The 17,623-nt window shown below is 40.3% G+C and overlaps 1 protein-coding gene across 2 annotated transcripts in view; it reads left to right on the plus strand.

Annotated features, from left to right (window-relative positions):
- SV2C (synaptic vesicle glycoprotein 2C) overlaps positions 1 to 17,623 on the plus strand; it is a 280,624-nt gene that overhangs the window by 198,456 nt on the left and 64,545 nt on the right. For both annotated transcript variants that reach the window (XM_054489369.1, XM_054489368.1), the window contains exons 5-10: positions 2,453 to 2,586; positions 3,071 to 3,160; positions 8,500 to 8,610; positions 9,047 to 9,135; positions 13,039 to 13,203; positions 16,029 to 16,162. In XM_054489369.1, coding sequence (XP_054345344.1) covers positions 2,453 to 2,586; positions 3,071 to 3,160; positions 8,500 to 8,610; positions 9,047 to 9,135; positions 13,039 to 13,203; positions 16,029 to 16,162 — 723 coding nt within the window. The remainder of the gene's footprint in view (positions 1 to 2,452; positions 2,587 to 3,070; positions 3,161 to 8,499; positions 8,611 to 9,046; positions 9,136 to 13,038; positions 13,204 to 16,028; positions 16,163 to 17,623) is intronic.

Below are 17,623 nucleotides of genomic sequence, written 5' to 3' on the forward strand. Positions count from 1 at the left end.
TAATTGATTAGAACAGTGGTACCAGAGGCTAGGCACAGTGGCTCACACTTGTAATCCCAGCACTTTGGGAGGCCTAGGCGGGTGGATCACTTGCGGTCAGGAGTTCGAGACCAGTCTGGCCAACACGGTGAAACCCCGTCTCTACTAAAAATTCAAAAAAACTAGCCAGGCATGGTGGCAGGCACCTGTAATCCCACCTACTCAGGAGGCTAACGCATGAGAATCATGTGAACCCAGGAGGCAAAGATTACAGTGAGCCGAGATGGTGCCACTGCACTCTAGTCTGAGCGACAGAGTGAGACTCCATCTCAACAAAACAAAACAAAACAAAAACAAGTCTGGGCGCGGTGGCTCAGACCTGTAATCCCAGCACTTTGGAAGGCTGAGGTGGGCAGATTACGAGATCAGGAGATTGAGACCATCCTGGCCAACATGGTGAAACCCCGTCTCTACTAAAAATACAAAAATTAGCTGGGCATGATGGCATGCACCTGTAGTCCTAGCTACTCAGGACTCCTGCTGAGGCAGGAGAATTGCTTGAACCCAGGAGGTGGAGGTTGCAGTGAGCTGAGATTGTACCACTGCACTCCAGCCTGACAACAGAGTGAGACTCCATCTCAAAACAAAAACAAAAACTAAAACTAAAGAACAGTGGTACCAGAGACCTTCCCTTCTCTTGTCTTCGTTGTTTCCCCCTATACTTTATGAAATGTGCTGTGGCCTGAAATTTAAAACATTGCATTTGCTTAACTCAGCCACCTAAAGCTTTTATTTTTCTTTCAGTGCCTTAAAGTAATAGGATTTAGAGCTTTTAAAAAGAAGTTCTTTATATGAAGCTCTGAGATCAAATGTGAAGTCAACAAGTTTTTTTCTCTGATCCATCATAGGGTTTTTTCTGCATTTTGGATATGTGAGAGTTTTGAACTTCTGCTACATAAGACATCATAGCAATCATACACTCTACAGTTTATAATTAATATGGTAATACACACTATCTTCATATATTAAATTCCCAGATTCTACTAATCTAAGATTAATATAGCATGTCATTGATGTTTACATCATTTGTCAACAAATTCAGCATTTAAGAATGAGTAAGTGTGCACACACATGAGGCTGTGTGTGGCTGTAAGATTCTGTCTCAAGTCCTGGCAGGAAAGACTAAGGTGTAACTTCAGCTCTGTGGCCTTGAGGAAGTTACATCACCTTCAGAATCTCACTTGGCTCCCAGGTAAACAATGAGTAATTATACAGCTCTCCTGGAGATGTATACTATCTGATTTTTGTTCACAAAAAGGCATATAAATACCAAGCATTGCTATAAATTAAAATTTCACCTCACATAATTCATCTATGCCTTTATAAATCTCCTGTTTTCAATTAGATTTGATATGCCTCATTATTTCTCATTTAGAACCAGCCATTTGAATGAATTTTATATTCATTTGAATGGATATAAAATGGTTTGCTTTCAACCATTTTATGTTTATTCAAATATTAGCTTTCTTTTAGTTCTTGAAAGGATTTCTGTTTATATCCCATTATGCTTATTTTTATATTATATAAAAATTTATATTTTTATAATATTTAGAAGTTAAAGTCTTCTATTTAGAAATGTAAAATTCTCTGGATCTATTTCATGAGGTGGATGAGGAGACATGCAGCAACCGCCAATTCCTAATAATTGTACTGGTCAGGGTGCCAGCAGGAAGCTAGTGACACCCTCAAAAGGGGCTGTGGAAAGGTGTTTAGTGAAGGGACTCTTTATGAATATGTGGGAACCATTCAGAGAAAGCAATAAGGAATAATAAAGCACCCTGGATCCACCTATGCCTCAAAGAGCAACAGGAGGGAGGGGTGGCCAGACCCTGACAAGAGCTGTGGCTGCTGTGAAAGAAGGCCCAGGAAATGAGAGAACCCACTGCCAGACCTCCAGCCAGTCAGGGGGAAGGGAGAAGGGAAGCAAGGGAAATAAATATCCCAACCCTCCTTCACTCTGTTCTCTTGCCTTCCTTCCTTTATTCAAACTTAGCTACAAGCCAGTGGGCAAGGGAGCCAGCTGATGCAGTCCATAGAGGGCCATTCCCTAGCACACAGCAGAGTGGGAAAGAGTGGAGACTGATCTGGAAGAGCAATCAAAAGATAATTAGCACAGTGGTCTATTGGAAAAAGCATCCCAAATTTATGTTGGCCTTTGGGGTTTTGGTACATGCATACCTGCACCCTCATACTTAGGCCTTGACCCCCTTGGTTCCAAGCACTTTTCTTCTCAGCTCTGCCACTGGGGGTCTTAAAGTTGAGCTAGCCACCATGGCTGATGCCCAGATCAGCTCACTGCTCTGTGGATAGTAAGACTTGACTAATAAGTCCATGGCTCAGGCACCCCGGGTGACATTCCCAGGAGGCTGTCTGGGAGGAGCTCTCCCTCACTCTCCCTGTCCTCCTTTTCCAGGGTGGAGCTTCAGCATGGGATCGGCCTACCAGTTTCACAGTTGGCGTGTGTTTGTCATCGTCTGTGCACTCCCCTGTGTCTCCTCCGTGGTGGCCCTCACGTTCATGCCCGAAAGCCCACGATTCTTGTTGGAGGTAACACTTATTATTGCAGATACTCAGGTAGCCCACCTCTATTGGAAAAAGTTCCTTGTTAATTCTAGGAAAGCACATTTGCCTATTTGAGAGGTACATTTCCCCTTCCTATTATAGAATGATGGAGGGTTTGGTTTCATGGAGACCTGCTTTCAACAACTAACATGTAAAAAAGCTGCCTCGTGGCTAGAAAGCACTCACATTTCTCCTTAACAAATAACTTGGCTCAATGAAGAAAACATAATTTATTGTTTTATAGCAAAATTTTACCATCTGGAGATACTATTTCTAGTTATAACCACATTATTTGAACTGTTCATGTATTCAGTGATATCCAAATAGTCTGTATGTTCCAATGGGATGTACTGAGATACATTTGCACAATTACACCTCATTTGATCTGACAATGCAAGATGGCTATTGGAAAATCAGGGAGGGCAAGTGTGTCACTCCTAGCACTTCATTGTCCACTCTCATTTCTTAGGTTGGAAAACATGATGAAGCTTGGATGATTCTGAAGTTAATTCATGACACCAACATGAGAGCCCGGGGTCAGCCTGAGAAGGTCTTCACGGTGAGTCTTCTCCTCAGAGAATCCTCAACACCAGGGATTGGGACATGTTTTCTGTCAAGGGAAAAATTGTAAATATTTTAGACTTTGCAAGTCATGTGGTCTTTGACACAGCTACTCAACTCTGCCATTATAGTGCAAAAGCAGCCATAGGCAATGTTAAAACAAATGGGATGACTGTGTGTCAATAAAACCTTATTTACAGAGACAGGCGGAGGGCTGTTTTGGCCCATAGATTGCCAACCTCACTTATGCCTATCTAGGACTCGAGGGCTCTGTGGTTGGTTAAATGATAACACCAACCCAAGAGACGGGGTTAAGGTAGAAAGACTGCATTTTCATCACAGACTTACTCTCTGACTCCCAGGCTCAGTACCCGAGGACAAGAGATTCTTAGTGTAGGGACTGCCAGCTGATTCTCCTAGACCTGCTACCAGAAGAGAGCCAGCCTGTGCAGGGCCATTTCCTCCACTCAGCCAGGTCATACCTTTTCAAGTGACACTCAGCCCCCACAAAGGTATACACTCACAGCAGCCCCATAACATTTTCTCTAAGATGTCAGAGAGACATCTTAGAGAGATATGCCTCTATAACGACCACCGTAAGGCCTTTAACAGACCTTAGAATACATAGTAAATGGTAAAATTACTTACTGAAAAAAAAAAAACAGTATCTAATAAGTGAGAAAACAATTACACTAAGGATCAAAGCAATGTATCTGAACATAAAACTAATCTCTGGGTTTCCTGATGTATTAGTCCATTTTCACGCTGCTAATAAAGACATACCAAAGACTGGGCAATTTATAAAGGAAAAAGGTTTAATTGACTCTTGACTCACAGTTCAGCATGACTGGGGAGGCCTCAGGAAACTTCTGATCATGCAGAAGGGGAAGCAAACACGTCCTTCTTCACATGGCAGCATCAAGGAGAAATGCTGAGCAAAAGGGAGAAAATCCCCTTGTAAAACCATCAGATCTCATCAGAACTCACTCACTATCATGAGAACAGCAGCATGGGAGTAACTGTCCCCGTGATTCAATTACCTCCCACTGGGTCCCTCCCACAATACATGGGGATTATGGGAACTACAATTCAAGATGAGATCTGGGTGGGGACACAGCCAAACCATATCACCTGACAACCAAAGCAAAGGATAAATTTAATGAATTATATCATTATTGATATAAAGCAATGTATTCGGTTTTCAGGAAATGTTTTTCAGGTAGTGTATTCGCTTTTCAGGAAAGGCCAATTTTATCTTGTTCTAATTTGTGAAAAGTTTATTCATAGGCCTTATTATAAGGGATATTGAACAATACAATGGACATTATTTTTAGTAACACTTTTATATAAAGGCAGACATTTCACACATGGCCATTTCTCAGGTTAATAATTAATCAGAATTTGGTAAAGGAAAGTAGCTATATAGGAAGCCAGAGAAAGGTAATCTAAGAATGTGGCTTCAACTTGATATAGCTTGACATGAACATAAGGTATAAAAGAATCATAGATATAGTTCCAAAAATATATACTTCATTTTATTATACATCCATGTGTATGGGCACATACATACATAACACATACCCCAGTTTCACATTCTAGCAGCTTCCCATTGCTCTCAGGATAAAGACAGAAACCCTCCCTCTGGACACTAAGGCCCTGCCAGTCTCCTTCCTGCCAGCTTTCTAGCTCCCCTCTCTCTGCAGCTACATTCATCCCTCAGCTCCTCACACTCAACATCTGACTTACTATACAGCACTGCCACGGTGCTGCTGTTCCCTCTGCATGGAATATTCCTCCATCTCTAGTTACAAAGCTGATTCTCCATGGGGAAAGCCAGTATAAATTAATTTAAATTGGTTGCATGAAATGTTTTGGAAGGAACAGTTGTTTAAAATCTTTTGATATATGCAGTCATATAATTAGACTAAAAATGGCCAGGCGTGGTGACTCACACCCATAATCCCAGCACTTTGGGAGGCCGAGGTGGGCAGACTACAAGGTCAGGAGATCGAGACCATCCTGACCAACATGGTGAAACTCCATCTCTGCTAAAAACACAAAAATCAGCTGGGTGTGATGGCACCTGCCTGTAATCCCAGCTACTCGGGAAGCTGAGGCAGGAGAATGGCTTGAGCCCAGGAGGCAGAGATTGCAGTGAGCCAAGATCGTGCCACTGCACTCTAGCCTGGCAACAGAGCAAGACTCCACCTCAAAAAAAAAAAAAAAAAAAAAAAAAAAGACTAAAAATGTTTTGTCTACAATAGGTTGGAGGGACATATAGTAAGACATAAGTGGGAACCTAAATAAGATCTTCAGTGGCTTATACCTAACATCAATTACAGTTCTTAAAACACATGAAATCACTTCTGATTAAATAGTCCCCTGCTATCTCATTTACTAATCTCATTTTATTTAGGAAATGAATTTTTCATACTGTAAAGATAAACTGCAATTTGGCCTCTATCCGAATTATCACAGATTCTTAATTAGCAAAATTTTTCTCTGCAGTATAATGGAGAAATGAAGATAAGTAATGGATATCCTCAATTAAGGCCTGGAAGCTTTTGAGGACTCTCTTCTTTTGAGTAGATGTACAATAGAGGGGAAAAATTTTAATTTAAAGGATCATAAGGCTGGAAGAATCTTGAGACATTATATGGATATACAACATCACTTAACTCTTCTCAGCCAGATGAAGAAAAACCCTTTATTTACCAGACCTTCTGAGAAGGTGTCTCTGTAGGGCCTCATTGCCCTACTTACCTGCCTTTTCTTCCAAAAGGGTTGAGTTACCAAGTCCACTAATGGCGATGTGTTAATGTTGTTACATGAAGGTTACAGGAGAATAAGATGGATATACTCCAAAAGTGATTGATAATTTCAAAGTCATTTATATGTGACTTTCAAAAAGTTGTTACATGATTCTGCCATAACAAATTTATCTTTTTATTTTTTAAATCCACAGTATAGCAAAGTTGCATGCATTTTCCTAAGGTCTCCTTTTTTTTTTTTTTTTTTTTTTTTTTTTTCTTATTTTTTGAGACAGGCTCTTGATCTGTTGCCCAGGCTGGAGTGTAGTGGTGTGATCACAGCTCACTGCAGCTTCAACCTCCCTGGCTCAGGTGATCCTCCTGCCTCAGCCTTCCTACTAACTGGGAATACAGGCATGTGCCACCATATCTGGCTGATTTTTTAATTATTTGTAGATAATTAACAACGGGTCTCCTTATGTTGTCCAGGCTGGTCTCAAACTCCTAGGCTCAAGTGATCCTTCTGCCTCAGCCTCCCAAAGGGCTGGAATTGCAGATGTGAGTCACCATGCCTGGCCCTCTTAGGGTCTCCTCTGAAGCTCTTCTTAGTGTACCCTTATCTTAAATATTGTTTTCCAAGACTTCATTTTCAGCTAACTTCCATTTTAACCCTATTCACTCTCCTTAGCTGATCTCAGCTATTTCCTGCATGTCTCCTAATGCACAAATCTCCTGAGCTCCACACATGCAGGTTGAAGGACTTTGTGGGCATCCTTCTAGATCACATAGGCCCTTCAAAAATGGCATCTTTGGGCAGCGAGGGGTGGGGGAAAATGGCATCTTTAAATCTGAATTTATCACCTAACGAGTCTCATCATTAGCCTCATCATTGCCCTAAATTTCATCAGTAGGTACCACCAGCACCACCTAAACCCAAAAACTATATTCTTTCTTTTATCTTTGGTACAGCTAAGAAACCATTATGTTCTATTATTCCACCTCCTAAATGTCACTCCACTGCTGCTGATTTGGTGCAGTCCTCCTTATTCACTGCCCTCTGACCTTCTACTATCCTTCAGGAATCACAAACTCTTTGCAGTTTCCCGGTGCACTATTTTCCCTCCTAACTCTGGACATTTGTTTGCACATGGTATTTCTCCCACTTGGAATGCCCTCCAAGCAGGTTACATCCATGGCAGATAGCATATTTCTCTATAAGCCTGCAGTTCCTGAAGCCTCTCTCTCACTTCCAGGTTAACTAGGTTGTTCTGAACAGTATTTCCTTCCCATCTTTTATAGATCTCCATTAGAGTACTTTTTTTCGTTTTGTATGGTAATTGTTTGGAGCCACATGGCTGCCTATGTTTGCATCCCGCATGGGTGCCAATGAATAAATGAACAAACAAATATCGATGAGTGAAAAAGCGGAAGCCTCCGAAAAGTAGTATGTTGGATTAAGACTATCCCATGATGTAAAAAGAAAAGAAAAAAAAAAACTTTTTAAATCTAGTTTTAAAAAACATAATTCCTACGTGGATTATTTTGAGCTGATTGCATTTGATTTGGAATTCCATATTTAACTCAGAGATTATTTTTGCTAAGTACAGACATCTTTGTTTACCTGGCCCGAAAAAAGCTACTGCCTACTTGGTATAATTTGAAAGGTGCTGAGGGTCCCCAAGCCACCTCTATCCAAAACTGGCCTAGGTACCTGTACTCTGCCAATAGAGTTACCCCTTTAAATGTTGGCAGGATGTCTGGAAAAACCTGTTCAAACCTCTGGCAGGGGTAATGTGTACACATTTCCATGTCCTCTCAGATTTATCAAAAACAGGTAAATCTTGATTAGCAGGAGAAGGCGGGCCAGGCCCACAAAGGACCCATTCTTCCTTTTTTTCTATTTTCAGGATTCATTCTCTGTGCTTCTCCCGTCTTGTGGTTCTCTTCCTTAGCAAAAAGAGGCTAACTGAGTCATAGACGCTGCTTTTCATGCTGAACCTCTATCATTTATTTCCCTTACATGGCTGAGAAATTCATGTTGATGCTTGCAATCAAAAATCCTTCACTTAATCTTGAATCATGGCTACCTGTGGGTATTTGCTGACTAGCCACTATGGGTTAGGCTGTGGGAGAAGGAAGAAAAGGACCGGAAGTGGTGCTCTGAGAATAATGATGGGAATGCTTTCAGAACTATAGTTAGGGGCCAAATTCATCAAATAAGTAGGTTTCAAAGAAAAAAATATGTACACTCACTTTAGCCCAAGCTAAATGATTCTTAATCCAGAATCTAACTTATCTGGATGTTTTGTCTGCTAATGTGTGTCTCTGTAGTAATGGTTCAGGGAGGGCATCTTGGTTTCACATTATTCTATTACTACTTGCCCTTCCCCCATTTCTTTGTGGTTTTCCCTCTCACTCATTCCTTCTTTAGTTCTTCTAGGTGCTGTTTGTATCCATATACTTATGCCAATGGTCTCATATATGTATTGCCGGAGTCAGTTTTTGCTCCTGTAAAAACAAATTGTAAGCCTACACTCAGCAACTTCAGAGAAGGTAACTTAGCACTTTGGTCTGTTTCTCTCTACAGGTAAACAAAATAAAAACTCCTAAACAAATAGATGAGCTGATTGAAATTGAGAGTGACACAGGAACATGGTATAGGAGGTGTTTTGTTCGGATCCGCACTGAGCTGTACGGAGTAAGTAACAAGTCCCATGATGACCTGCACGTCAATTTATTGCATTTGAGGTTAGTCAGAAGAGGGGTTTACTGGGCCTGCCCTATGAGTGAGGTTCTTTCCTGCTGCCCGGGACACCTGACTCCTGGACTAGAGCCAGGTAATTGGATCCCACTTGATCAGCGTTTAGCCAATACATTCCATCTGTGGGAAGGGAAAGTGTTAGGCCAGGAGTCTTGGCAGTGGCAGGGTGCCTTCAAATCTTGAGTTACTTTGTCCATTGGCATCCAGGAAGCTGAAGAATGAAAATTCCAATTACCTTTAACTTTTACATTTTAAGGTGAAATGAATCCAACCCAATGACAACTCAGCTTTTTTTATAATTTAGTGGAAGGGGTCGGGGAGTGGGGTTGACTAAGTAACTGCATGAGAAAACTAACTCTCTAATATTTCACAGATTTGGTTGACTTTTATGAGATGTTTCAACTACCCAGTCAGGGATAATACAACAAAGCTTGCAATTGTTTGGTTCACCCTGTCCTTTGGGTAAGTGATATTTAAATTCTTGGCAAGCAAAATCGTTCAACGTCCACATTGTAACTCCCAGCCATGCTGCTTTCTTTTCTGATACTGCTTGATGCTGTTAACCTGCTAAGGAAGAAATTTTTTTCAGCTTAGGTTTGCTGAGACTTATGGTTTTTATAAACCAGTTATTTTATTTGTTTTGTCATAAAGCTAAGGTAGCAAAACCAATTGTATCTGCAAAATCCAGTAAGGCCCTGGATGATTTGCCCCATGACTTCTCTGTCCTGTCCTCCTTTGCCCAGCCCCAGCCATAGCAGCCTCTCTGCTTTTCTTTGAACATTCTAGAACAGTTCCCATCTCGGGCCTTTGTGATGTTCCTCTGCCTGAGTTGCTTTCCCCTCCAGACATCTGCCCAGTTCATTTCTTTACCCTCTTCAACTCTTTCCTCAGATGTCACCTTCTGAGTGATGTCATTCTCTCTTTTTAAAAAATTGCAGCCCCTCCACACTCCCTATCCCCTTCTCAGCTCTACTTTACCGCACAGCACTTTCTACCTTCTAATATGCAAAACACTCCTTTATTCTGTATAAAGAGTAAAGCTCTGGCTTCCCTCTCTGGAAGCTCCATGAGGACAGGGGTTTTTAACTGCCTTGTTCAAAGCTGAGTGTGGTGCCATGCACCTATATTCCAAGCTATTCTGGAAGCTGAGGTGAAGGATTGCTTGAGCCCAGGAGTTGGAAGCTTAAGTGTGTTATAATCACACCTGTGACTAGCCACTGCCCTCCAGCCTGGGCAACATGTCAAGACACCATTTCTAAAAAAATAATAATAATTTTATGTCTTGTTCACTGATGTATATTCCTGGCATGTAATAGCAGCTCAATAAATAGTTGTTGACAAATGAATTAAACTGCCATATATGTGTTCTAGGAAAAGAGGAAATAGGGAGAAAATAACAAGATTTTATTTGCTAATCGCTGACATAGTCACTTTAGAATGTGTGTGTACAACTCTATTGTTGCCTAATTTGCTGTTTAGAAAAGAAAAATTAGATAATACCCTACACTTTCAGGTCAGCAGGATCTCAGTACCTTATAGAGCCTAACATTTATGTTGCAAGTTTCATCTCTTAACATCCCGAAATCAAACCAGGCAAGTGATCGAAGATGACCACTCTTTCTTAGTGCCTGAGGAGGTGGAACATGGAGAAAGAAGGAAGCTGGGAGTCAGAAGACCTAGCAGCCCATTCTGCTGGGTGACTTGGTTAGCTTGTGACTTGGAGACATTTCTCAGTTCCTCATTTCTAAATTAAGAGGGTTGACTTAGAATATGTAAAGTAATTCCCACCCAAGCTCTAGAAAATCCATTAATCTCTGAAGGAAGGGAAGGCTGAATATTAACCTATATTAAGTGCTTACTCTGTACCTAAGCAAGGGGTTAAAGACAAAGAAGACAAAGATAAGCAAGAAGGAAGTCCTGCTGTCAAGGTGTAAAGAGTAATCATCATTATCTGGCTTGTTTATTTTGTTTACTAATTCATTATTGATCATATTTTAAGCTTTATGATTTGTTTTACTGCTATATCCCTGGAACCTCAATAGTGCCTAGTATTTAGTGCATGTTCAGTAAATGTTTGCTAAACAAATGACAAATTAGCCAAAAGCCCTCCACATCATTGATGATGGATGGACGTTCCAGGGTAATGTGCCCTCCTCATTGTTGCCATTTCAAGGTTTGTGCCCCATGTATGTGACTAGAGAACAATGCCATAAATGTTGTACCCCTAAGTCATTTCTTCCTCAATAACTACCCTCACACCCCCACAGTCATTACTATGAAGAAAAGGGGTGGGAATCCTGAGGCACAGATGTTTCTGGAATCCTAATGACAAAGATGATAAAAACGACTCATACTGTCTTCTGAGCACTTTCTATGTGCTAGGTACTTGACATCCCATTTAAACTGAGCAACCACCCAGGAAGGTGGATACTCCCATCATTCCAATAGTAGAGATGGGGAACTGAGGCTTAGATAACTGGCCCAAGTTTAGGCAGCTAGTAAGCGACAAGACCAGGATTCAAACCCAGCCTGTCCTCCTGCAAAGGCTATGCCCATACCCACTTCTTTCCCTGTGTAGCTAAGTGTCACTGGGAATAAACTAGAGCAGTGGTTCTCAAACTTGAATGTGCGTCAGAAGAATCCCTGGAGGACTCCCCTGCCAAAGTTTTTAATTCATCAGGTCTCACTGGAACCTGGGTTTGTGGGGGATGATGATCCTGCTGGTCCGGGGACCTTACCTTGGGAGGTACTACTTTAGAGCAGCACAGTCCAATAGAGATATCCTGTGAACAACAGATGTCATTTCAGATTTTCTGGTGGCCATACACACACACACAAAGGAAATAGATAAAATTAATTTAAATTAATTTTAATACTACATTTTGTTTTTTGTTTTTTGTTTTTTGATGGAGTCTCGCTCTGTTGCCAGGCTAGAGTGCATTGGCGCGATATCAGCTCACTGCAACCTCCGACTCCCTGGTTCAAGCTATTCTTCTGCCTCAGTTTCCTGGGTAGCTGGGACTACAGGCATGCACCACCACACCCGGCTAATTTTTGTATTTTTAGTAGAGGTAGGGTTTCACCATGTTGACCAGGCTGGTCTTGATCTGCTGACCTTGTGATCTGCCTGCCTCAGCCTCCCAAAGTGTTGGGATTACAGGCGTGAGCCACTGTCATTTCAACATATGATCAGTATAAAAATTATTAGCAACAATTTTTACCTTCTTTTTTTCCGTAAGTCTTCAAAATCCTGTGGTATTTTATATTTATAGTATATCTCAGTTTGAACCAGCCACATCTCAACTGCCTGGTAGGCACACGTGGTTAGTGGCTTCTGTACTGAACAGCACAGCAGCATGACACAGCTGTTAGAATAACACATTAGAGGTCAAGAGGAAGAAAGGGGAAATAACTTGGAATCTCTGAGAATAACACGAACGTCCTCTTCCCAGCCTCTAACTACCTTGGGAACTGGCACTGTACCCCCAGGATAGCAGTATCACAGCAGTGTAGGAACCAAGAAAGATTCCCCATTAGCAAAAGAGGTCATTCTTTAGGGGCTCTCACCGTGCTTGGATCCCAGGAGTTTGTACCACCAGACTAGGAGAGAGAGTTTCTCAGAGCAGACTGGAATAATGAGAAAGATATTGGGGCCAGAATGCCAGGTGTCTTACTCCATTTCTGCTGCTGTAACAAACTACCACACCAGGTAATTTGTAAATAATAGGAATTTTATTTTTCACAGTCCTGAAGACTGGAAGTCCAAGATCAAGCTGCTGGCAGATTCAGTGTGCAGTAATGGCACAGTCTCTGCTTCCAAGATGGCAGCTTGTTGCTGAGTCCTCCAGAGGGGACAAATACTGTGTCCTCAGTGGTAGAAGGGATGGACGGGAAAAAGTGAGGGATGCAGCACCCTCACACCTCTTTTTATAAGGACATTAATTTCATTCATGAGGTCTCTGCCCTCCTAACTTAATCACCTCCTAAAGCCCCCACCTATAATACTATTATATTGGGGTTTAAGTTCCAACATGTAAGTTTTGGGAGGACATATTCAGACCAGGCACCATGTATGGGCATAGGATTGGATGCTTTCTGCATGTCTCTTCCCAAAGGAAGGGTTTAGGAATTACATACCTGGGGTTCTCCAGCTAACCATGGGCCATCTCTCAAGCTTGATTTTTGCAGATTAACGTTGGGGGAGAGGGACACATGGATTGCTGTATGATGAATTACTCATAATGTCATAGGGAGCTAGCCATTCTCCAGGAACTATTACATTACCACTCTGAAAACATCAGGGAGTTGCTCATTGCCTCTGGCATGCTAGCGCCTTTACAAACTCACATTTCTTTGTCTTCGCAGGTACTATGGATTATCTGTTTGGTTCCCTGATGTCATTAAACATCTGCAGTCCGATGAATATGCATTGCTAACCAGAAATGTGGAGAGAGATAAATATGCAAATTTCAGTATTAACTTTACAATGGAAAATCAGATTCACACTGGAATGGAATACGACAATGGCAGGTCTAGAAACTTGAAATAATTTAATTTGCTACCTATTCACAAAAACGTATTTCTTCTTAGCCTTCCCTGAACTGAAACAGGCATAGTTTTTTGTTTGTTTTAGTTTGTACATTTAGTCATTTTCATGGTGAATTTCAATACTTCCAAATAGGCTTTAAATAAAAGGTACAAGTGTATCCATTACTTAAAACTATTTTTGCAGCTAAGTTGCTTCATATTTATTAGGTAGTGGACGTGACTGGTGTGGAAGGAAAATTTAGAGCAATGTTGGAGAGCAACAAAAATAATGGAAGGAAGAGAAGAGTGAAGAGTATGGGAAAATAAGACAGGCTATAGGATTATTTAATTCACAGAAGAAATCTGAAATGTGATTATATGAGTCTTCTATTCCTGAGAAACAGAGCCACTTTTCAGAATTCACCCTTCCCAATACGCTGAATCTAGAATTGAGGTTAAATTGCATCAGGAAGAGTTTCAATTAGAGAACAGGAATCATTCCCCAAAGTAAAGGGCTTTGAAAGATGGAAGGGTCTCCTTTATGGGATCTGAAATACTTCTTGATGACAAGAGAGAACTGACTGAGGGAGGTGGTCCTGGGTCATTCTTTTAGAGAGGGAAAAGAGTAGACCAAGTACTTGTTTATATCCAAGTATTTTTGTTGCCTGAACAAATAATTGCCAATGTAAGTTCATGATAGTTTACATCATTCTTAGGAAGTTGTCCCAATTTCAAAAGTGATAAAATAAAACTCTAAAATAATCAAAGTTCCCCAGGGCAAAAACCAGTTCAGAAAGATGAAAAAGAATTCAGTGGGATGATTATGATCTGTGTAAAGGAAAAGAGGGTTACTAACTAGGAGGTAATTGTTCAAATTAGCAATTCAATGAAGGAACTAATCATAATCCAAGCCAAGTGGGATCACCTTCACTCTCCCACATAAAACACTGACTTGAATCTGCACTTAACATTTCACAGAAAGCTTAGTGTCAAGTCCTCTGTGATGCCAGGGTGAAAACTGACTTTCAAAAGTATTGTTACTCCATTAGAAATTTCTAATATATGTTTGTGTCTCTGACAGTCGTATTTTTAGTAATATATGTTAAAGTTCTAAACTGGATACTCAGTCACTGCTTAGAACTTTTTTACATTAGCAATATAATGATTACTAATTTTAATAGTATTACAGTGTTTGTAAAACATATATGTTACACATTTATTTTAAAAGATGATAGAAACAATTTTTTTGTCCTTCAGGAAAATTTGAAATACCATTAATGAACTCATTTTTTAAAAAAATAGCTTTTTTATTCAGCATCATAAAATGGGAACTCTTTATGTACTGATATGGAGTAACCTCCAAGGTAGGCTAGAAGGAGATAAAGCAGGTGTACTTTAGACACAGAATGCTCCTGGAAGAGCACACAAGAAACTGACAACAATGGTTATTCTGGGCAGAGGAACTTGTGGCCTGGGGATGGATGGGAAAAGACTGACTTTTCCCGTTTTCAACCTTTCGAATTGTGCACCATGTGTACTCTCTGAACTATCCATTCAGAAAATAAAACTGATTCATTCCCTTTTCCAAATTCAGTTCCATGATAGAAAAATTGATAACTTTTTAAAGATGTGCCATTATTTAGCCTCTTTTGGTGCATTTAGATGTTTTTACTCTGGGTCCCTGGAGTGGGGATTGAAACAAGATCATTATTATTATTTCCAGGTAATGTACCATGGGAATGATTTTTTTTTTTTTAAGCTGATTGGTCTGTGAGGCCATGTGCATTTTGAACCAACACATGTAATTGGGTATTAGGGAGAGAATAAATTTGAAAGTACTCAATAGTTAGTAAATTGCTTTTAAATCAACCTACTTACCTAGAAGGATCAGTCCCTTTCTGCCCCTAATAAGAGTGGTATTGACATAATAACTCCTTCCCCAGGAGAACAAGCATTTTCCTCTCAGTGACTGCTAAGTGTACATTCATAGTCTCTTAATAAAGTACCAAGACACATTAATGAATATTTATCTGTGTCTGCTGGGAGTCCTTATCAATGCTGATAAGGCCTGAATCATGGACCCTTCTAAAATGTTATGATCATTATGACTGTTACCATCTTTACCACGTAGAATTCCCCCTTATAACACCCAAAAATGCACCTGAACAGGTTTCATCATTCTTCATGTTTCCAAAAATAAGCAGAGTTCTCATAATTCTTTTTGGTTCAAGGACTATCTGTTGGCTGTGAGAAGAAAAATTATCCTGGAAATGAGCGTCACCTATGAGTTTCTTCAACCCCAAGTCAGTTATTCTTCACATAAATGAAACAGAATTCTCATGCTCTCTCTCTAGAATGAAGAAGACTTGGATTTTCAGCTAGGGAAAAATAAAGTTATTAAAAGATCGGGTAGGAGGACTTCCTTAAGTTAGAGCCATTAACCCCAAATAGAGAATATTCAAATAAAGATATATATGAAGAAACGATAGGATTAAAACCTAAAGAATAGCCCCAGGTAATCCCCAAACTATCTTCAGTTGCATATCCCACAAAACTTTTTACCAACATTGCAAAAAGCTAAGGGAAGTTAGGAGTGTCATCTCTTTTCCTGGTGAAAAATAATATTGGTAAGCAACAAGATAGCCAAAGGTCAGCCTGGATGAGAAAAAGGAGAAAAAGCAGAGAGCTAAGAAAATCCAGAACTCTGTGTTCTTTATAATTAAGACAGTCCATAGTGGGGCATTCCATCTCTAAAACTATTTGACTTAGCTTTAAACTTTGATGGGCACAGTCATTGATTGATATGAATTTTTCTGTGTGTTGGGCAGATTCATAGGGGTCAAGTTCAAATCTGTAACTTTCAAAGACTCCGTTTTTAAGTCCTGCACCTTTGAGGATGTAACTTCAGTGAACACCTACTTCAAGAACTGCACATTTATTGATACTGTTTTTGACAACACAGGTAGGTGTGCTACTTAGTACTGCCTCTACCTGAGGCCTCTTCAAAGGGCCCACTGCGATAACCATGTGATAATGTGGGCAGAGGCTTATGCGGGAAGTGGATATTAAAGAATAAATGGAACAAGTTCTCTAAATCAGGTTGGATTAAAGGTTGGCTTGTATTGTTTGTCTTTGTCAGATTTAGTGCAAATGGAGCTTGCCAAAGTTCAAAAGTTGGCAACAACAATAACAAAAAATCCTCTGATGAATAAATTTTTAAAGCAAAGACCTAACCTGTAGTTTAGTTGTTTTGATAATCCTGGGTTCAAAATCTGGTGTTTGTTTAAATGCCTCAACTCTAAAGCCAACAGAGATAGACAACATGTGGCTACGCTCAGATACATATATATTTTTGGCCAAATCCATATAATGGGGTATTTTAAACTCCCCAGGGGGAAAAAAGGGGGAGGCAAACAAGCATTGATTGAACACCTATATACTGTTTTCTACTCTAGGTCATTAGACATTCATTATCTCATTTAGTTTTCACAGTAGCTGAGGCTTAGGAAAATTAAGTAATTTGTCCACAATTATAGAACTAGTAATAACAGATGTTTGAACCCAGATTTATTTGATTTCAAAGCCTGTGCCTTCCACTTTCCCACTCCCAAACATTGGTCTGTGTGTCCTGTAAAATGAATCCAGCATAACAGCCTGGCATTGGCAGGAGCATCAGCATTTGCCCTGTTGCCAGACCTGCCTTTTTAGTGCTCAGACAAGAGTCAGCTCTGCCTAGCTCCAAAGAAGAATGGGGTCAGATGTCTTTCTGTTTTTTGTTTTTTGAGCAATGCTATCTACCTGTCTTCTAACCCATTAAACCTCAGAAGACCAACATTTTGTCAGATCTTGATCAGCAAGGAAGATAGTTTCAATTCTCACAGCCTTTTAGCAGAAACCACCACCATCTGCAACTCTTCTTGGATGGTTTCAAATTCAAGAAAAGATTAGCAATGAATGCTGGTGACCTTCAGATGAGGCTGACTCTTGTTCCTCAGTAGATTCATTCACATAGACTTTAAATTATAAATTCAGCCTCAGGAAAGCCTTGTTCCTTCTCTGTGCCCTAGAGTCTCATAAAATGGCAATGATAAGGCTGACTCTTGCACTTTTTTTTCCTTAGAGACAGGGTCTTGCTCTGTCATCCAGGCTGGAGTACAGTGGCGCAATCATAGCTCACTGCGGCCTCAAATAAAAAATTATTATTATTGTTATTATTTTTGTACAGATGGTATCTCACTATGTTGTCCAAGCTAGTCTTGAACTCCTGGCTCAAGCAATCCTTCTGCCTCATCCTCCCAAAGCACTGGGATTACAGGTGTGAGGCACCACACCCAGCCCATGCACATTTTGAAACAAAGCGTTTTTATAATTGTAGTATGGACACTATTAGTACTATAATGACAGTCTTTATGTAACATGATAA

Source organism: Pongo pygmaeus, chromosome 4 (genome assembly GCF_028885625.2).
Source record: "Pongo pygmaeus isolate AG05252 chromosome 4, NHGRI_mPonPyg2-v2.0_pri, whole genome shotgun sequence".
In the NCBI taxonomy this organism is placed as follows: domain Eukaryota; kingdom Metazoa; phylum Chordata; class Mammalia; order Primates; family Hominidae; genus Pongo; species Pongo pygmaeus.